Here is a 22,059-nt window from a genome sequence, read left to right on the forward strand (position 1 = left end):
AATAAATACGAGCGAGTCGCTCGTATTTCACCCTCTTATACCTATTGGCACCGTGACGAATGCCAGGAGGAGATTACTCGCCAGGGAAGCAAAAAAGAGAATTAAAACGACAACGCGACAAAGCAACAAGACCAAAGTTAATATTGGAGATACTACGAGCTAATTTTGGGTTCGGCCACTGTAGGAGGAAGGGCTAGAAAGTAATATTCAGTTGGTTGTCATATACAATTTCACCGCTAGATGGGAGAAATTCTTACACAACGTAGCTTTAAGATTATTTTTGGGGCATTTTAGGCCTTTATTTGTAAAGGACAGCTAAAGACATGAAAGGGGAGAGAGAGGGGGGATGATATGCAGCAAAGGGCCGCAAGGCGGAATCAAACCTGCGGCCGCTGCGTTGAGGAGTCAAGGAGTGAATATATATTGGCGCGCGCTCTACCAGGTGACTACCCAGGCACCCACTGGTGAGCATCTTTAAAGGTGAGGGAAGGGTGCACTCTGGTGGTAGACAGAGGCACTACATGAAGCACACTTTTAAGACGACGTTTCTGTGCCCAGAGGTGCATTTATTTTAGCAGCAAATCATGTAAAACCAACAAGTATAGAAGAAAGCAAGTTAGACACAAAATGCCAACAGTAGGAAATGGACAAAATTAGAAATAAATAAAAATACAGTGAATGCAATCAGATACAACAGCAACGCAATAAAACCCCTTTGAGAAAAATGAAGCTTAAAATGTTCAATGTTTCCTCAGTGTCAGAGTTTTATACTAAAGGGTCATGCTTATTGAATTACAGTATATTATCAGGCATTACTTTGTCCATTTCCTGTAGTTCTCTCTCACATCTCAACACTGCCAACTAGGCAATATGGATACAATCTTCTGATAAAATATAACTTTGTCATAAAGTACAGTAAATTCTCTGGCAATTTAAATTGTTTTGATAAATCACTGTACTTCTTCACGTTGATGCTAAAGTCCAAAGATATACAGCCCTATTCACACAGGACTAGTGTTAGTCACTAATGTTAGCAAAGTCTGTATTTTATTTGATTATCTTGACTTTACTGACATTATCCCCCACATATGATGTTAAGGCTCTGTCAAAACTTATAATTGCCAACACAGCCGATTCACACGTGACCTCTGTGTTTGGCAAGATATGGTCGGTAATTTGGCCTGGAATTTTTACTTGAAAAATTACAGACATGGCAGATTCACACGGGATTAAGATCACAGACAACCTCCGCAATTATTACGTACTAAAGGTCCCCAGGTCATACCAGTCCCGTGGGAATAGGGCGACAGTGAGTATTTACTGGTCCTGTCAGACTTTAATGGAGTTGGTCAAATTTAGCTGTAAGAGAACGACTGACTTGCCAGAGTAGGGGGAATGAGAGGGGGAAACACCAGAGCAGGGGGAATGAGATAAATGGTAAAGGTATCCTATACACACACAGAATGTTCTAAGAAGGCAGACATGTTGCTGACTGACAGACACCGGCACACAGCTGTTTCAGTGGCTCACTGCTCCTTATCAGGATTGTAGATGGCCAGGGTGCGGGCCGATGGGTCGGTGGCGTTGGTCCAGCGGGGCATCCAGTAATGGGAGAGCCACTCCGCTCGGCCAGGGTAGTGCTTCTCAAACACCTGTCTGAAGTAGTAGGCCTCTTTGGTGGGTGGGGGGTTGTGAGGGAACGTCTTGTGAGCCTTCTCCATCTGGTCATCGTTCACCTGAGAGAAGACAGAGAAGGTCAGACACTATGGGAGTAGAGAGCTGGTTCTGCTGGACTCTGCTCTGCACGGGTTTTCCTGCATAGAGGAATTTTAGGCGCCCCCCAAAGAGGTTTTAGCCAGCCCCAAAGGAAAATCACCAGCACCAAAATGATAAGAACTGAGAAAAAAACAATTAAAATCCTCTCTAAATGTGAGTAATTTATCTAACAACTGTTGAACAAGCAGAACATGAACTTAAAGCGTAACTCTCACCAAAATGCAACATAGGGTCTTTTTGTGAATGTACCCGAGTCAACCTTTAGTTTAAAAGCATATTTAGGACGGAAGTGCCACTTTTAAGATGTACCGCATTTTTGTTTTTCGGTCAAATGGCTTTTTGAATGGGAGTGCTAGGGGCACTTTGATGCTAGCCTCAAAATAGCTATTTTTAAAACCCTAAGAAGGCTCGACACAACATGAGACTTTGCTCCAAGTATCACCAGGGCCCGGTTTTTCAAAAGTAATCCACTAGGATTTTGGATAACGGATTGGATCAAATCTTGAAAATGGGTTTTTCAAAAGAAAAAACGGATTACATAATCGGATTAGATCACGTAATCCAATCTTGGTTTTGATCTGGATCAAACCTTTAGTTTGGGTTTTTCAGAACTTTTTTGTAGGATTTGGATCACTTTGATCCAAAAAATCTGGATTAAACTGATCCCATCAGAAGGGTGGATTCAGCGTGGATTTCATGCCCAAAATGTAATGAAAACATTAAAAATGTATCAAATAATACTATATTTGGATCATGCAGTATCTTACAAGATATCCTATTTATTCATAAGGTTTTAATTTTATTTGTTCATCCGTCAGGTTACAGTGATTAGGTAGGCTTTAACGTATTCAGCCTTTCAGTATAGGCCTACAGCAAAGTAGAAAGAGTTTGGCCTCATAAAATAATCCCCCAAACAGCTGTCAAAATTGACCAAAAACAATACATTTTATTCTGTCACTAATTGATATATATATTCATCACAATCGAAAATATTTTCGTTTTTAGAATATTTATTAGTGATGCATGCAATGATTACAGAATAACCAAAAAAATGCAAAGAATGGCAATCACCGATTTTTGAAATCCAAAACAAATCCAAATCAGAAATAGTGTCTAACTATTGCGTCCCTTGTTGCACGTCCTGTTTGCTCGTTCTGGCAGAATGCAGGAGGTTGGTTAGGGTCTCCAAGGGGCTCAGGTGCATCATTGTCAGCACAGAGAGGGACATTGCGCTTAGTAGCGATGTTGTGCAGGACAATACAGGCAAGGGTTATGTTGCATGCTTTCTGTGGTTCCGCTCTCAGGTAGTTAAGGCCTCTTAAGAACTCCATTTAAACGCTCAATTGCACATCTTGCTCTGCAATGAGCAGTGTTGAAGCGTGCCTGCGCCGGCGTATTTGCTGTTAGAAAAGGAGTCATCAGCCATGGTAGGAGTGGGTAGGCACTGTCTCCTAATATTATGCCATCCGGTCGGTTGGTTTGGAGGTCTCTATATAGAGCGCTCTCCCTCAGGATGCGTGCATCATGGACAGACCCAGGCCACTTGACAACGCAGTTGGTGATGATGAGGTCAGCATCACACACAAGTTGGACATTGATGCTGTGCCTCCCCTTTCTGTTCATAAACTCCCATTCATTCTCACGAGGTGCTTGTATATGCACGTGTGCAGTCGATTGCTCCAATAGTATTGGGCATATTCCCCAAAAGAAAAAAGCTGCGCTTGGCCTTGGCAATCTGGTTGTCCTTCGGAAAAGAAACGAATTCATTGACCAGGCTGGCCAGTGCGATTGACACATCTCTCACCACATCACACACAGCTGATTTCACCACTCCCATATAGTCACCAACAACTTGATAGAAAGTCCCACATGCATAAAATCGGAGAGCAATGAGGATCTGGTCTTCCACAGACAGACCGTGACTCCTTTGGGTTCTGTGTTGAAGTTTTGGCCTGAGAAGGTTCACAAGGTACTCTATATCAGCCTTCCCAAAGCGAAACCGGACATACAGCTCCTCAGTGGTGTATTGCTCCAGTGGCTTGGTACGTTCAACATACACCCTTTGACGGTATCCTCTCCTGGCAAAATGGTGGTGGCGGTGGACGACACCTGCCATGTCACTGTCTCTCTGTGAATCCTCTGAGGAAGGCTGATTTATATGGCTGTGTAGTTGGTCGTTTCAAACACACCTATAGACCTTTTTCACGGCAGACATGTTGACATGTCATAGTAGGAAAAGCACAGGTGTATTCAAAACCATTAATGATGACTACATTCCACTTAGGAGAGGTCCTGGTATTGTGCATGCTGAGTCACTGAAATAGCTCAAGTATATCTCGCTGCAGTCTGCGGGAAGGCGGGGCTTGACATCAAGCCCCGCCCACATCCAAGTCAGCCATTTTTTTTGCTTACGTCATTCCCCATACGCTCGAACAGACCAAGATAACCTGGTAGAATTTTTTTACTATGAAGAAAATTATTTGGATTGTTTTTTATTTTGAATCTTTTAATTTTATTTGAAAATTTTATATCTATAAATGTAAATGATCTGAAAGAAAACCAAATAGGCTAGTCACCAATTTAAAAATGACATGAAATTATATTTTAAAACTTTAAAAAAGGACCGACAAATAAGAAAGCCATCCGGACTCTGAACATTTACAATGCCTTACAACCTCTTTAATGTAAATTTCATGCGCCCCTTTTTCGTGTATGTATGTATGCATTTAATGTTTTCAATGTGTTTATGGATCTGTACTTGAATAATAAATAATTTGAAGACAAAAAAAAAAAAAAAAAAGACAGCCTGGTAGCGAAGCTGATATAGCCTCTTGATTCACATTAGATAGAAACTGATGATGTAGGCTAAACACAAACGATATTTCATGCAACAGTGAAGTTACTACTGATTTCTGATTTTGAAATGATATCTAAATTTGAAAAATGGGTCATTTTAAACCTTGTTAATATTGATGACAATGTGTTCAAACGGAAAACGAGCCATATTTAATTTAATTTAGCCCTCAAAAGTAGAATGGTGTGTTGTTTCGTTATGGACTTTCATATTAACAGCAAGAATTCAGTCACAACCAAATGTACAAAGGGGCAATTTTGCTTTAACAATTAACAGGTGAACCAGAAGCATACAGGTGAAACTCCAAAAATTAGAATATTGTGTTGTAGGTCTCAGATGAGCGGACTGCTGGAAGAGGATGGGGTGGGGTTTTTCTTGTTTTTAGTTTTTTTTAAATGTGTGTTTTCATTCATGTTTTCATTTCAAATATAAATGAACTTATATTTACCCCACACTGGCTATTCTACTTGTTGCTCTTTACATATCTATAGTTCTACATTGTGATTTCCTATCCTGTTTGAGCACTGGTTATCCAGATTTGGTGATCCTGAAAAGTTCCTATCCGGATCAGATTGATCCAATCCGATGTTGCTTTGAAAAACTGCCTCAAAAGTAAGCTGGATTACATGATCACGGATCGCAAAAAAAAGGATTACTAAATCCGGATCAATTTTATTCGGATTAAACCTTTTGAAAAACTGGGCCCAGGGGCTCTACACCTTAACTCCACCGGTGACCACAGGATATACTAAATCTGTGGCTACTTGTTTTGATATCGACTCGTTGTGACTGCCGAGGTGGTAGCGGCCGGAAACAACAAGAGCTACAGTGAAAATGTTCTCAATGCTGGAGTTCATGTGTGTTCATGTTTTGGTGAGAGTTACGCTTTAAATAGGAGATTCAGGCTGTTTTATTAACTCAAGAATAATATACATTTATTAAATTGTCAGAAATAACAGGAAAATGCATAGATTTCTGTCAAATGAAGTAACCCAGACTCATTGCCTTAACTGTACGCGGACCAGTATTGCTTACTGCCATGAACGTTCCGGCAGAACGAGAGCAATCCCGGAAGTGGAACGTCGTGAATATAGACTACATCAACAGAATTACAAAATCACCTACTAGCACCTCTAAAACATAGCTAGACTTAAAGGACTCATGTCTCAACAGGACTTAGACAAACGTGTTCATGCCTTTGTTTTTAGAAGACTTGATCACTGTAACAGTGCCTTTACAGGTCTCTGTAAAAAAATATATATATAAACAAAAAATCAATCAGGCAACTGCAGCGTATTCAGAACGCTGCTGCCCAAGTCCTCACTAAAACCAGGACATCCCCCCTGTTCTCAGAGCTTTGCACTGGCTTCCTATGAACCAAAGAATTAATTCCAAATATTACAAAGCCCTGAATGGTTTGGGACCAAAATACATGTGTGACATGCTGCTCTGTTACGAGCCATCCAGAGCTCTAAGATCATCTGGAACAGGCCTGCTTAGCATCCCCAGGGTCAGAACCAAACATGTAGAAGCAGCTTTTAGTTTCTATGTACCGCAGATCTGGAATAAACTTCCACAACACTTGAGATCTGCCTCAACCCTGTGCTCTTTTAAAGTGCTCATATTATGCTTTTTGGATTTTTCCCTTTCCTTTATTGTGTTATATACTGTATCTTTTTAGTGCACATTATAGGTTTACAAAGGTAAAAAGCCCAAAGTCCACCCCAAAGGGACTTACCATCTCCAACAGAAAACACTGTTCACAAACTGCTCCAAACAGCTCTATTGTAGTCCAGCCTTTACTTCAGAGACAAACGTGGTCACTTTGGAACACATGTTATAATGCTCGCCTAGCTGCTAGCGCCCTCATACTCTGCTTCTGACTGGCTAGTAGTCCTTACCTAGGTACTGTCAGGACACGCCCTCATACTCTGCTTCTGACTGGCTAGTAGTCCTTACCTAGGTACTGTCAGGGCACGCCCTCATACTCTGCTTCTGACTGGCTAGTAGTCCTTACCTAGGTACTGTCAGGGCACGCCCTCATACTCTGCTTCTGACTGGCTAGTAGTCCTTACCTAGGTACTGAGCATGTGCGACTCCCAACAAAGATGGAACAGAAGTGAGATGTCTCACTCTGTAGCTAAAACAGAGAGCTCAACACACAGGGTGAAAAGAGGAGCTGCAGCAATGAGCAGTACAACAAAAAGATGGTGTTTTTTTAAATTTAAACCATGTAAACCTATTCTGATACAACATCTAAATACAATTATGAATCTGAAAATTAGCATAATATGAGGTCTTTAAATCAAGACTTTAAACGTTTCTGTTTGACTTTGCTTTCCCTGAGGTCATTTAGAGATGGTCATTTCTATACTTCTATGCCTCTACAGTCTTTTAACTCCACTCTACTGTTCTGTTGTTTTCTCGTTTTTGTTTTATGATTGTGGAAGTTTATGTTTTATTTTCCTTGTATGTTTACGCTTATGTAAAGCAGGGGGTCCCAACCTTTTTGGTCTGAGGTCTCCCCACAGCCGTCACATATGAACTCACGTTCCCAATGTAACTTCCAAATGTATAACACTATTCATTGTATAAAAGTGGATATTGTTTATCGTTTATACATTACTTTTAGCTAACTAGTCTTCAATTGTGCTCTATAAATAAATGATCTTACCTTACCAAGAGGAATAATGGATACTGACAATAATCCAAAATGTTCCTACAGTTTCCTACTATGAACAAATGCAATTTCAAAGAGGACGTATCATTGAAATGTGTGTTTCTGTATAAATGTTTAACCACTGGATCAGTGAGCTACAGTGACATACCATAGACTCGAGGTGCTCCTGCAGGCTGATGTACCAGGACTTCTTCACAGATGTCATACCGTCACTGAAGGCCTCTTTGCGCCTCCACAGGATCTCATCGGGGATCAGGTTGAGGTCTTTGAAGGAGTCCCGCAGAAGATGCTTCTCCACTCCGTGCTGCTTAGACAGGACAACGCCGTTATTACAAAGCAATGCTGGAACACTAAGCATGCATTCACACTAGGGATCGACAGAGAGTCAGATAGTGTTGTGGGGGAGGGGGGGGGGACATGAAGTCAGACTCAGTGGGGAGTGAAACTGAAGCAGAGGGACAGACACAGAGCTGTAGCCGAGCCAAAGTACAACACTTTTAATTAATTAACTTTATCAGTTATCAGGCAAATACAACGCCAACACAGATAATCTGCAAACTGCCAAAAAAACGTCCTGATAATCAGCCAGGGCTGATAATCGGTCTATCCCTATTTCACACTGCCAGCGGCAGCCATCAGATGATGCGGCAAAAACGCAGGTCTTTCCATTCATTTTAATTGTTGGTAGTGCGTTTAGGCCGCGGCAGTGGGGGAAGCATGTGGTGAGGCGAGAAAAACTTTTTCACATCTCTGGAAAAAAAACGACGTTCTGAACGTGCTCTTAACACCAAAGATGGCTTCATGTTTTGGGCGGTGAAATCAACACTGGTTTGTGTGCTCGGAGAGCACACCGGCTGGAAGATGAACTGACCTTAGGGGTCCTCATGTCCTCAGGCAGAGACAGGTAGTAAGCTGTGAACCTGTGGTCCAGGAAAGGCACTCTGAGTTCCAGACTGAAAAATAAAAAGGAACATCAGATGAGTTGAGACAAAAAACAAAATGACAGTCCAAGTTTAACAACTGTTGGGCATCCTGGGTTGAATCGATATCCACACTTAGATCAGACTTTACTTCATTTATGATGATCTAATGGATACGTCTCCTCCCCCTAGTTTTTTGTTTAAGCTACTCAAATGTTCACTGTTCATTCACATATATTCAGCTTGTCTTTCATTCATACTCATTTTATTAATATCTTTCACTCATTTATTTATTTTGTCTACTTTGTATAGCAAATTTCTTTATTCAGAATTTTGTTTTTCTTTCCAAATATGTTTACCTATTTCATTTTAATCTTTTCTACGTGGGATATATATTTTTTATTTTCTTTAAATCATAAAAAGATACATATTTCTGCTGTATTATGTACACCAACTGTGTTCCCAATAGAAATTAAAATGTTTGGGGTGGCAGTAGCTCAGTCTGTAGGGAGTTGGGTTGGGACCCAGAGGGTCGCTGGTTTAAGTCCCAATACGGACCAAAATACGGTGGTGGACTGGTAACTGGAGAGGTGCCAGTTCACCTCCTGGACACTGCCAAGGTGCTCTTGAGCAAGCCACCGAACCCCCAACTGCGCTGGGGCGCTCTGACATCTCTCCTTTAGTGCATGTAGAGGTACTGAGCATGTGTGTGTAATCCAGGCCAGTGTTTAATGTGTATAATAACATATAATGTGTGAAAACATTGTAATTTCTATCCTAGTGGGATAAACAAAGTATTAATTATTTATTATTATTACTTTCAAGTCAAGTTTATTTCATCCATAAAAACAAAAATACCTACCTTAATGCCCATAAAAAGATAGATAATAAATACAATACAATAAATACAAATACAATACATAAATACTGTACAGAAATTATAAAAATGTAGGTTTAAAGTGCTTGTTGTGCTGTCTGATAGCCTACCACTACATTCCATAACCCTACCAGTCATATTACCATGAAGAGGATGACCTGGTCCCTCGATATTTTCGGTGTCATTTTTGCCAGGCGGTCATCATATACTTTATCCACTGTATTTAACTCTCCCACCATTTTTCCAGCATTTTAGTCACTCTATCAATCCTGGCCTTCTCAGTTGCCCCCTAATACTGTATCTGAAGTCTCTTTTATATAGACCTTAGTGGTCCCCTAATACTGTATCTGAAGTCTCTTTTATATAGACCTTAGTGGTCCCCTAATACTGTATCTGAAGTCTCTTTTATATAGACCTTAGTGGTCCCCTAATACTGTATCTGAAGTCTCTTTTATATAGACCTTAGTGGTCCCCTAATACTGTATCTGAAGTATCTTTTATATAGACCTTAGTGGTCCCCTAATACTGTATCTGAAGTCTCTTTTATATAGGCCTTAGTGGTCCTCTAATACTGTATCTGAAGTCTCTTTTATATAGACCTTAGTGGTCCCCTAATACTGTATCTGAAGTCTCTTTATATAGACCTTAGTGGTCCTCTAATACTGTATCTGAAGTCTCTTTATATAGACCTTAGTGGTCCCCTAATACTGTATCTGAAGTCTCTTTTATATAGGCCTTAGTGGTCCTCTAATACTGTATCTGAAGTCTCTTTATATAGACCTTAGTGGTCCCCTAATACTGTATCTGAAGTCTCTTTTATATAGGCCTTAGTGGTCCTCTAATACTGTATCTGAAGTCTCTTTATATAGACCTTAGTGGTCCCCTAATACTGTATCTGAAGTCTCTTTTATATAGGCCTTAGTGGTCCCCTAATACTGTATCTGAAGTATCTTTTATATAGACCTTAGTGGTCCCCTAATACTGTATCTGAAGTCTCTTTTATATAGACCTTAGTGGTCCCCTAATACTGTATCTGAAGTCTCTTTTATATAGACCTTAGTGGTCCCCTAATACTGTATCTGAAGTCTCTTTCCCAAAATTCAGCCTTGGTGCAGAATTACTTAATAATTTAATATATTTTGATGTTCCTCTGTTCTGTTGAGACAATAAAACAAACTATTATTTTTAAACTGCATTATCAAATTATTTTAGTCAGGACTCATAAATAACTACAAATAAATAATGTTGGATAATGGATTTTTTTTTAAAATATATATCGGCCGATATATCGGAATATCGGATCGGTATCGGCCTTAAAAATCCTTCATTGTGATTTCCACTGCTTCAGCTGTCATCTTATTTCTCCTGTAATCAATGACTAATTCTTTAGTTTTCTTAACGTTGAGTTCTAGGAAACGAGTGTCGCAATAATCGACAAAAGTTTTTATCTCATTTTGATAGTGACTATAGTCATCATTTTCAATTAACCCAATGAGCACTGCGTCGTCAGCAAATGTAAAAACTTGACAGCTTGCCTGCTGTGGACGGTAGTCTGCAGTATAAATGGTAAGAAGAAAGGGTGATAAATCAGGTCCCTGAGGTGAACCTGTGTTTGTCATGATCTTGTCTGACTTAACTTTTGAGTTTAGCTTAACAAATTGAGACCTGTTCTCTAAGAAATGAGAATGATAAAAAAAAAAATAGAATGAAATAGATAAATACACCTGGCACCTTCATCATCAAAAGCGTATTTACAATGATGTGTGGTTGTATCGTGTTGAACGCTGAGCTAAAATCATAGTACAGAATTCTCACACACCGTCCCCCTGCATCCAGGTGAGCATAGACACGGTCCAGTTTACAGACAATAGCATCCTCTGCCCCTCTCCCTTTCTGATAAGCACATTGTAGGGTGACCACCCGTCCCGCGTAGCGCGTGCGCGCACAGCGTTTGAAGCCCAATTCATGCGTCCCGCAAATTGAGACCGTGTCACGCATAATCAATGCTTGCTCAAAAAAAAAGTTGGTCGCTCTATATCCTCGAGCCCCAGGCAGCCAAACGAACATTACTTGACAGTTCAGCACGCTACTGTTGCCACACCCACCTCTCAGTTGAACTGCTGACTAGGTTGTTGTCAACTTTTTCGTTGTTGTCATGACAGCGCACGCAGCGATGCACGTGCATACCAGACACACTGGGAAGGAACTTTTAGATCCGCGCTTTCCAATTCGAAAAATGGAGAAAAAGACTGAGTCTGACTCTGAGGCACCGCCATCATCAATTAAAAAGAGAAGGTGTGGGTACAAGAAAGACTGGGAAAATGAATATTTGTGGCTGACAGGTGTTGAGGGGGATACCGAGAGGGCTTTTTGTGACCTTTGCAAAACGTCCTTCTCAAGTTCACCATCCTTCCTCCCCCTTCTCGTTCCGTGAACCTCTGGATTTGAGACTTTTTTTTTTTTTTTTTTTTTAACTGTTCCTGTGGTGTTGAGCAACTACAATTCCTGTTAATCCTATAATTTTATATTATAATTTATTTAAAGTGAATAAATTGTAATGAAAAATAAATAAAATTAAATAGCTAAAGTAAATCGTAAGTGGAAGTGCATCTGTCAATTCATTGAATGTTCAAAATATTATGAATCTTTATTTATAAAAAAATACACATTGGTTGGCCTATTCATGAGCATACATCAGCAATTACACATGTTTAGGGGAATAGGGCATTATTAATATACCATGTAAGGTGCTATGTGCTAGAAATAGATAAACCACTATCAGTGAGTTTGCCCGTGTGGTGGGGGCACCGCCGCGCCAGGCAGTGTCCCACATTGTCCCTCAGAAACATACCCCTTGTCCCCCCTTGGGCTTATTAGCAGGTGGTCACCCTAGCACATTGGCAGGGGTCAAGACAATGCTCTACATGAGGCTTCAGACTATTTAACACGATTTTCTCACATACCTTCATAGCTATGGAGGTTAGAGCCACTGGTCTTAGATCATTCATACAGTTTTCTTTTTAGGTACTGCTATTACGCAAGATTGTTTCCATAAATCAGGTAACAATAATTAAAAATGCTTGCTAACTGAAAAGCACAGCTATTTAATACTTTTGGAGACAGTCCATCTGGACCTGCTGCTTTGGTAGCTTTCAGCCTCATAAACATACCATAATATCTCCTGATTGTTTGTTTGCAGGACATAGTCATCATCCTCTGTGCTCCCAATCATTTCCTCAAGTCTTAGTCTTTCATCAGAGAAGTCTACTTGATCAAATCTATTATAGGAATGATTTAGGTTATTAGCATATTCCCTTGTGCCATTTAACTGGGATCTGTTCACCTTCCCTTTCCCTGCATATCCACTCATTAACCGCATTCCTTCCCAGACTTTCTTCATATCATTCTCTTTAAAATAATTTTCTATTTCGCATTTATACCAATATTTCTCTTTATTTATTTCCATTTTAAGTTCTTTATGGATCTTCTTCAGTGTATCCTTGTCTCCCCTAGCAAAGGATTTCCTTTTGACATTAATTAACCTTTTCATTTCAGCATTCATCCAGGGTTTACAACTTGCATATACATTAACCCTCTTTTCCTGTACAACCGCATCCTTGCAAAACTGTATATACCCACAGACGGACTCAGTAAGTTCATTAATGTCCTTGGCACTATTTTCAAAAACCGGCCAGTCCGTTTTTTCAAACTAATCTTTCAGTCTCTCAATCTCGTCTTTTGCCATCTTTTTCACCGTGATCGTTTCCTTTTTGTGCCTCTTTACGAGTGGGATATATTTGGGACAGAGCAGGATCAGATTATGGTCCGCCTTGCCCAAACCTGGCAGCCTTCTGGACATATACGCATCCTTGACCTTGGTGTAACAGTGGTCGAGGACCGTTTCCCCCCTTGTGTTGTACTTGACATGTTGGTAGTGGTGTGACCCACTTGTCTTTACGATGCAATGGTTAAAATCCCCAGTTATTACAACAAACACGTCAGGCGACGCAGACTCAATCCTGTGCACGGCCGCTTGTATCTCCTCGGCTGCCTCCTTAGACACATTTCTATGGGCACAAACTGCCATCACAACCACATGTGAAAATTCACGAGGGATATAATATGGGCGAACACTGACAGTATCTCAGAGTTTGGGGTACAAGTATGTGTCTTAATGGACATATTATTTGGGTGACAATATTCGTTATTCACATACACCATAAGTCCACCGCCTCCTTTCTTCCCCAAATCCGCTGTTCTATCCCCTCGAAAAGCTTTGAATCCATCCACCGCCACTAGTTAATCAGTGTGATTTCTGTTTAGCCAAGTTTCGGTAAAGACCATCAAACTTATTGATCTATATTCATGAAGTAACAGGGCATTGGCTTTCAGTTCGTCCATTTTATTCCCAATCGACTGCACATTGCCCATGATCATAGACTGAATGTAGGGCCGACATCTCCGTGATTTAAGTCTCTTTAAAACTCGGCCAGATTTACCTCTCCTGCATCTTATCCTCTCTTTCGGAAACTCTTGGAAATCTGCCAAGGTAGCCAATGACCCACTCCGCCATTGTTCCAGGCTAGCTCCAATTCCTTTCAATTCAGCAAACGAGTAACAAACTCTTAAGGCAAAACACCCTTGATTGTCCAAAGACTGCAAGAGGTATGTGCAAAACAGCAACAGACCGCACTTTTTGATGTCCATCACAGATAGGTCATCACCAAGACCTCATTTGTAAGGGCCGAGCCCTTTCCGTGAGTCTGCATCGATGCAGACTTTGTGACGTTTACCGCGGAGACCATTGGGAAATCCGGAAATTACAAAGGTAAACAACAGCACGACACACAACCACGGAACAGACCAGCCTGTTGTCCAGCTTGTAAAACAAGAGTTTGAAAAAATTTGGAATCAGGCAGCCGTCTCCTGTGCCTTGGCCGTGTGGAAAGCTACAACAATTCCCAAACCCGGCAAGTGTCAGCAACACATTTGTTATTAAACGTCGCCAAGGTAACATGCAATCTCGTGAAGTGCTGTCCCAATCCCATTTATACCTATCTGAGCCCATGTGGCCTCACACACTCACTCACTTAGCACCTGAGATCAATAAAACATATTGTATTCTGTGTTCTTGTACTGTATTGAATGTGAAACTATTTGTTGTCTTGCACGCCTACGCTTTTCTTGGTCCAGGATGCCGTTGCAAATGAGAACCTGTTAGTGTCCAAGCCTACCTGGTTAAATAAAAAATAAATAAAAAGTCTAAAAATATAAAGTCTAAAAATAGACAGGGGTAGCGTGGTCTGCCACAGGAGCAGCGACCGGAAGCCTTTAATTATTAAGCTTTTAATTATGGACTGTACTTTTTTTTTTAAAAGTACAGTCCATAATTAATCAAATGAAGAGGCGGAATGATTGTAGGACATGTTGGTACCAAACTGCATTGTGGTACTGCATTAAATGGTCAATATCACCATTACTCTCAACTATCACTGTTCATCATTGGGGTACCTTCATTTTTAATTCAGTATCATCTTACTGGCTTTGATGGCTTTCATTACTGCAGACACGTAGGGCCATTATTAAGGTGTAATTAATCCCATTTTGCTCTTAATTAGAATGCATTATTCATTTTGCCTCTCATGAAGGATTTACCTTTATGTGGTTACATTAAAAATGAGATCTTAAAACCGTTCAGGCGTTTCATCAAGGCTACTGAAAATTAACACTCTTATGAGAACGATATTAATTAGCAGTGTTGGAGTACTCGAGACCTTTCTTAAGACCTTTTTTTGAAGGTCTCGGTCTTGGGGCCCTATCTTGCACCCGGCGCAGCACAGCGCAGCACAAAGCCCGACGCAAGTGTCTTTGCTAGTTTAAGACCAACGCAGTTGTCAGTTTCCCGTCCAGCGCTCACGTCATTTAAATAGCAAATGCACCTGCGCCCATCTGTGGCTCATGGGCGTGCTTGTCTTACAGGGAGGTGTGTTCAGGTGCATTCTGGGCATATTGCTATCTTGAGGCAGCAGGAACAAAAACCTGGTCTAAAGTAGGGCTGCACAATTAATCGCAATTTTATCAAAATTGCAATATGAACACGGGGCAATATCCAAATCGCAGGGGGGCGCAATATTTGTTTAAGACAAAATATGTCAAACCATTCTAAAATAAAGTATTGTGGTGCTGCAGAGACGTCCCGGCCTACAAATCCTATCCTACAGACTAAAATCTTTGTTTGGTACAGATCCTCGCAAAAAAAAAAAAAAAAAAAAAGAATCACACTTCAATCAGTTTTTTTAAAATATATTTTTCAATGAAAATGAGAATAATGATACAAAAACGATCATTCCCTCTAATATCGTGAATCATATCGCAATCGCAATATCAGTCAAACTAATCGCAATTCGATATTTTCCTAATTTCGTGCTGCCCTAGTCTAAAGTCAGTAACGCAGCATTTCATTGTTATTTTAATGCCTGCTTCACCTTGTGGAGTTTTGGTGGCATATTGCTCGTGCCGTTCAACTAGCAAAAGTGGATTCCGACACGCCCTAAATGCACCTGCGCCAGGCGCTTCACGCCGTGCGCTTAGATCGTTAAAATAGGGCCCTTGGTCTTGTCTCAGTCTCAATACACTCTGTTCTTGGTAATGACTTGGTCGCAGTTTAGGTAGTCTCGACTACAACACCGTTAATTAGTGATATTTCTAATATCAGTCCATTAAGTCTGTGTTTTTCAGCCCCATTGATGAAGTGACTTATGAAGCAGACTCTATTTTTGAGTACAGGGGTTCAGTGGGACAGATGATATTTTCACTGAACCAACCAAAAATTTTATGTTTGAAGTGAGATATTGCCAGATCGATCGTACAATGTAATAGAGCTCAACCAATTCATGGATCAATTAGTTAATCAATGAAAAAATAAATGGGCAACATAGTATAATCAGGCAAAAGTGCTGAATAATTGCCAGTTCCAGCTTTTAAAATTTGCCCAGAAGGGAGAACAAGAGACTACACAACTTTGCTGGTTTGTGATTCATGGACACATTGCAGTGAATGAGAATCCTTTAGTAATGGCGGTGGTGGTTGGTGGAGTGAAAGGTGTTACCCGTGTGCAGCAGTGGTGCGATCAGCACGGAGGACATCAAACAGGTAGAGTTCCTTCATCAGACGAACGCTGTCCTCTGAAGCTGCTTTGGGAGTTGGAGCCTGGAAGATGAACACAACACTGTCAACACTACAATAAAGCCCCTTTCAAACATCACAGCATACAGTAATCTCTGCCACTTTACTATGTTGGTCTCATGTCTGAATAAGGATCAGAGTCACGTTAACTATATTCCCTTCGCAGTGGGACCGGAGCAGAAGAGGTTTAAAAGGGAATATCTTTTTATTTGTACTAATTATTTATATATACACTACCGGTCAAAAGTTTGGGGTTACTTAGAAATTTCCATTCCACTCCATTCCAGACAGAATACCAGCTGAGATCAGTTGCATTGTTTTTTTAATCAGGGCAGCAGTTTTCAGATTACATTATGTACTTACATAATTGCAAAAGGGTTCTCCGATGTTTTCTGTTAGCCTTTTAAAATGATATCAGATTAGTAAACACAATGTACCTTTGGAACATTGGATGAATGGTTGCTGATAATGGGCAATGTAGATATTGCATTAAAGGTCAGCCACTTCTTTCTACATCAGTCGAGAACCCTTTTGCAATTATGTAAGCACATGATGTAATCTGAAAACTGCTGCCCTGATTAAAAAAATGTAACTGATCTCAGCTGGTATTCTGTCTATAGCCGCTTTCCGACCGGAGGGATTTTTGCAGTTTTTAGAACATAAAATTCCTAGAACCCTTTTTTTCTCGTGTTCCGACTGGACCAATTTGGGGATTTTTAAGTCCCTCGGGCCGCAGTTCCTGGAACTCTTTCAGCTCCTACTTCAGGGCAGGGTCTTTTCTCTTTTCCCTTTTCAGCATAGGAACCTAGGTCAATGAGGGTCGGGTTTCCGGGACAGACAGACCAACAACGGGACAATTTTAACAATTTTCGCCATCTTATTAATCACTAATTTCACTTCTGACAACGTTTTAGGTGAGAAATTAACTGTTTAGATTTTGAATATGGGCAGTATTTAATTTGTAAATAAGAGGTTTTTATTTCACCGTTGACGGTTCGTTTGTTTAAATATCACAATACGTGTCCATCAGAAGATTAACGGGAACCTGTGGTTAACTGTCTTTTCAGAGTTAAACTCCACAAGCGTGTCCTGCAGCTGGCCGACCATCTCACACACACACACACACACACACACACACACACACACACACACACAGTCCACAGCCGCAGCAGGCAGAGGCGGGGGAGAGAGAGATACTCGTTTCTCTTCGGGAGGCTTGTTTAAATGACAAATATGCTATATACATTAGATTTAGTATTTAGTTCATACTTTTTTTGGTGTATTTGTTTTCTGATTTTAACACTATAAAGACCGTTGCCGTGCTTGCATCACTCCCTTACCCCTCCTACCAGTCCCTATGGCCACTTGGCCAGTGTGAATGCAATTGGAAAAAACGGTTTTGGGGGAGAGTAGTTAGTAGATCTGTTTAGAAGTGGACTTTTCCTAGAACTACGTTCCTGTAACTACTTGGTCGGAAAGCGGCTTATAATGGAGTGGAAATTTCTAAACCCCAAACTTCTGACCGGTAGTGTACTACTATATGTTGTCATCTACTAAATATTAACAAAGTATTCCCATGCAAAATGCTTCCCTTGCAACAAAAAAAAAATCTCAATTTTTTCATTCAGATTCAGAAGTAGTGAGTGGTTTGTGGAGGACTCGCCTTGTGGAAGTAAATGTATCCCTGAGTCAGCTCATCAGAACCCTCTCCAGAGAAGATCACCACGCTGTCCGACTTCTCCCTGATGTACTTTGAAACCAAGTACATCCCTACAGTGGAAGAAAAAGAAAAGAAGTGTTTAACTCCCCAGAGTCCTTATATTAACTCGCCTCGCAGATTTCCTTGGATTGTGGTGGCACCTGGATGGTGGTTGCAACTGCTGCCGTGTTCCCTGCTCAACACCCTGCTACACCCTGCACCGTTACTACTATTATCAATAGTTCTATTATCTTTATTGGTACTTTAATTGCCACTGTTCATCATGGCAACTGCTATAATTATTATGAATCATATTTCCGTATATCTGTATGTCTGTTTCAGTGTCTCTGTGTCCCAACCAGCAGAAGGCCACCCACCAAGAGCCAAGGTCTGTCTGAGGTTTCTGCCCGTTAAAAGGAAGTTTTTCCTCACCACTGTCGCACCAAATGCTTGCTCTTGGGGGGAATTGTTGGGTCTTAAATCATAGAGTGTGGTCTAGACCTACTCTATCTGTAAAGTGTCCTGAGATAACTCTTGTTGTTATTTGACACACTAAATAACATTTTATTGAACTTAATTTAATTTAATTACAAAGAGATGTCAAACAAAGTTGTCACATCAGAATATACATTTTCATAATTGAATAATGGTGTCCCAATTACAAACACGTCACAATGAAAGTTCCTAAAATGATAATAGTAATAATAATATAGAATCCTTTGAAAGATGGCTGCAATTATAAAGGATGATTTGAACAGCCGTGATAATTGATTATCATCGAAGCATGCATTTACCACACTCATATGGAGCGTTTTATAATATTATATAGTATAAAACATAACACATAATAAATAATGGCATGCGGTACCAACCTAAAATGTTCAAATAACAAATGACCACATTAGGAAACATATGGTCACATCATCAAATCAAATTAAATAATGACAGCAAGATATTCACTGCAATATAAATATGAATCACATAATCACATTTAATACATTATATACATGCTGCTTTAATACTTCATCTTTATTTGCTTAGGACATATACATATGTATGATAGGATCAAAACTCCTTTTGCTCAGATTTATCATAGATAAGTTTAGGGCTGCCACCTCTTAGTCGATTAGTCGACTAATCGGTCATTTTGGTCTTAGTCGACTAAGATTTCTTTAGTTGATGAGTCATTTTTTATGCTTATTCATGTTTAATTACTCATTTCCAAGAAACTTATGAGCACATTTCTGGTAAACACAAGATTTAAAGTGGTGCTTTTGCAGGATTAATTGTGGAGAAACTCAGTTTTACAGATGGTTAATTAACTACATTTATATTGTGCTTTTCTAGTCTTAATCACCTCTCAAAGAGCACAGCTCTGTCGATTACATCAACTAATCGATTAATCGACAAAATCATATAAGTGTTAGTCGACTAAGAATTTCTTTAGTCGAGGACAGCTCTAGATAAGTTACATGAATGTAGACATTCATATTATTATGATTTTATCATTGCGGACTGTGCATTCTACATTTTTATCATTAATATGATGATGTAGTGCTGGGTTAGGGGCACAGTAAAATGTCCCATATGTTGCCTCCGTTGACCTCTTTCACCATTTGACTAATCTCACTGGATTCCACTGGGATTCAAACAAGCCAATCAGAAAGAAAAGGAATGCAGCATTCACAGTTTTTACACAGCGATCAGCAGAAATGTGGGGCGACCTTTCAGAGATGTGAAAATGCCCATGCCTGTGAACTCCTGACTACTGAATTGTCATCGCGGATTTAAACCCACTGTGAATAATGTTGATTTTGTTCTTAAACATAAGTGACAAAAAAGGTGCCTTATACAGAATTAATGCAATTAATGCATTAACGGCACCGATATGAGAGAACAAATTGGACCTTCGACCAATGGTATTTTGTTTTATTTTGACATAAAAATGTAAGAAAAATACCACTCAATTAGTCAGATTATGCCACTTGGTAAGTGACGCAGCCCAAGTGGGAATTCACACCAAGAAAAGTGATCCCGCGATTTGCCGCAGTGTTAATGAAACGGCCCATTTGTGTGACATCCTGTTGTGTTCTTTAACCCCCCCAACAAAGCACAAGTAGACTTTATATTTCACAATAACTCCAACCGCTCTTGAAGGCAGCTTCCTTTCACGGAGAAAGAGAAAGAAAAGAGAGGAGCGAGGCATAGCGAGTGCTTTGTTGTTGCAGGAAACATTCAGCTATTACACATTCCTGGGCAGTTCAGTGCTTGTGTTTTGTGTTTTTTTGTTTTAGAACTTCCTTGTGGCAGCGATAGAGGCAGTGATGTTTCCTGTTTCCTGTACGGGACTCTCTCAGCCTCAAAAAACACCGACAAGTCTGATCTCCAGTTATATGACGTGGCGTGACGTTGGGTTGCGTTTCTCCAGAAGTTGAGTCGGTCTCAACTTTTCGCTTCAGGCCAGCTGCGTTTTTTTGAGTGTCCCCCCTGCGCCAACCCCCCGCTGCAGCCTAAACGCACTACCCCCATTCAAAATGAATAGAAAGACCTGCGTTTTTGCCGGACCCACAGACGGAGCCCACCTGTGCCCTGCAATAACTTTTTTTTTTTTTCCTTTCTTTTGTGGCATTTTTAGGCCTTCATTTGACAGGACAGCTGCAGACATGAAAAGGGGAGAGAGGGGAGAATGACATGCAGCAAAGGACCGCAGGTCGGAGTCGAACCTGGGCCCGCTGCGTCGAGGAGTAAACCTCTATATACGGGCGCCCGCTCTACTAACTGAGCTATCCAGGCGCCCTGCAATAACAATTTTTGTAGAGTTGTTGAGTGAGCTGTGAGGTTATTTTCAGGCCGTAGTTACATGTGATGGTGTACTGCAATGCTCTTAAGTGTTGAGAAAGACGTGTTTTTTCAGGTTGCATCGCAGGACTTCTGCCGTTACCACTACATTTTCAAAACAACGTGCTGCATTCTGGGTTGGATGCTGCTAGGCTACGGCGGAGTGTTGCATTCACAATGTGTATGGGAATTTCTGTAAGAACATGTTTTTCTCCTTTTTTTCCTGCCTTTCTGGTTGGGACTGTTGAGAGTTGGCGCTGGGCCACTCGAGGGTTGCTTCTGGGCCGCGAGCCGCCATTTAAATAGGCCTGTCCTACCGCATCATGCTTTTCTAGCTATTCTGACCCGCAATCCTTTGCGCAGGCACAATGTTATAAAGTAGTAGAATGTACCAATTGTATGCATACTGCATGCAACAGCATGTACTTTGTGAGGGCAGCTGCTGTACATACTCAGGGTTTTCCCTGCCATTATAAGTTTGCAGCACCCAATCCGTTTTGGGCAGCAACTAAACCGGATGAATGGAACTAAAAGCCTTTTCGCAGATCTAATGATTGTAGTCAGACTTCTTTAACTTTAAGTTTTGTCTTTAAACTTTTTGAGTGTTTTTTATTTATGATCTGCTCTAGCTTTTCAAATGTTTTAAGACACAGATATGGTAATAATAATGGTCCAAAATTATGTGAAAAAGAGACACAAAACTACCACAAAGAGACACAAACGGGACTACAAAGGGACGCCAAATGACCACAGAGACCCAAACCAACCCCAAAGAAAACAAAAATGACCAAAAAGAGACCCAACACGACTACAAAGAGACACAAAAACCCACAAAGAAACACAAAATGTATGGGAACATTGATTGTTGTTTTTTTTTTTAACATTGAAAATATATCATTTTCTCGAGCCTAAACCATCCACCAAATAAGCGCACCACAAACTGAGGGAAGAACCTTGCATACTTTACTAAAAGTATAAAGAAACGTTTGTGATTTCAAACTCCGCCTAGGTTTACCGGCTTGCTACACCCCACACTCACCCACAGAGGCCCGTATGGTGGTGATGTCATAGGTCTCCAGGTGAAAGATGACGTCCTCTACAGCTTGGATGCCTTCTTCTGCACTGAAGTTCACCTCGTGGTGTTCGCTGCCAATGTGAGCTGACACCTGACAAACACAAACAGCAAACTGACTAAGCAAACACAAATGTCATAAAATATATATATATATA

At 40.5% G+C, this 22,059-nt stretch overlaps 1 protein-coding gene across 2 annotated transcripts in view; it reads right to left on the reverse strand.

Annotated features, from left to right (window-relative positions):
* Positions 1-542: 542 nt before the first annotated feature.
* The window catches only part of asns (asparagine synthetase), a 30,511-nt gene continuing 8,994 nt past the window's right edge, over positions 543-22,059 (reverse strand). For both annotated transcript variants that reach the window (XM_031279310.2, XM_031279309.1), the window contains exons 7-12: positions 21,869-21,995; positions 17,956-18,062; positions 16,216-16,316; positions 8,182-8,263; positions 7,459-7,614; positions 543-1,736 (exon numbers count right to left, since the gene is read on the reverse strand). In XM_031279310.2, the coding sequence (XP_031135170.1) occupies positions 1,527-1,736; positions 7,459-7,614; positions 8,182-8,263; positions 16,216-16,316; positions 17,956-18,062; positions 21,869-21,995 (783 nt within the window). In that variant the 3' untranslated portion in view covers positions 543-1,526. The remainder of the gene's footprint in view (positions 1,737-7,458; positions 7,615-8,181; positions 8,264-16,215; positions 16,317-17,955; positions 18,063-21,868; positions 21,996-22,059) is intronic.

This window comes from Sander lucioperca, chromosome 16, assembly GCF_008315115.2.
Source record: "Sander lucioperca isolate FBNREF2018 chromosome 16, SLUC_FBN_1.2, whole genome shotgun sequence".
Taxonomy (NCBI): domain Eukaryota; kingdom Metazoa; phylum Chordata; class Actinopteri; order Perciformes; family Percidae; genus Sander; species Sander lucioperca.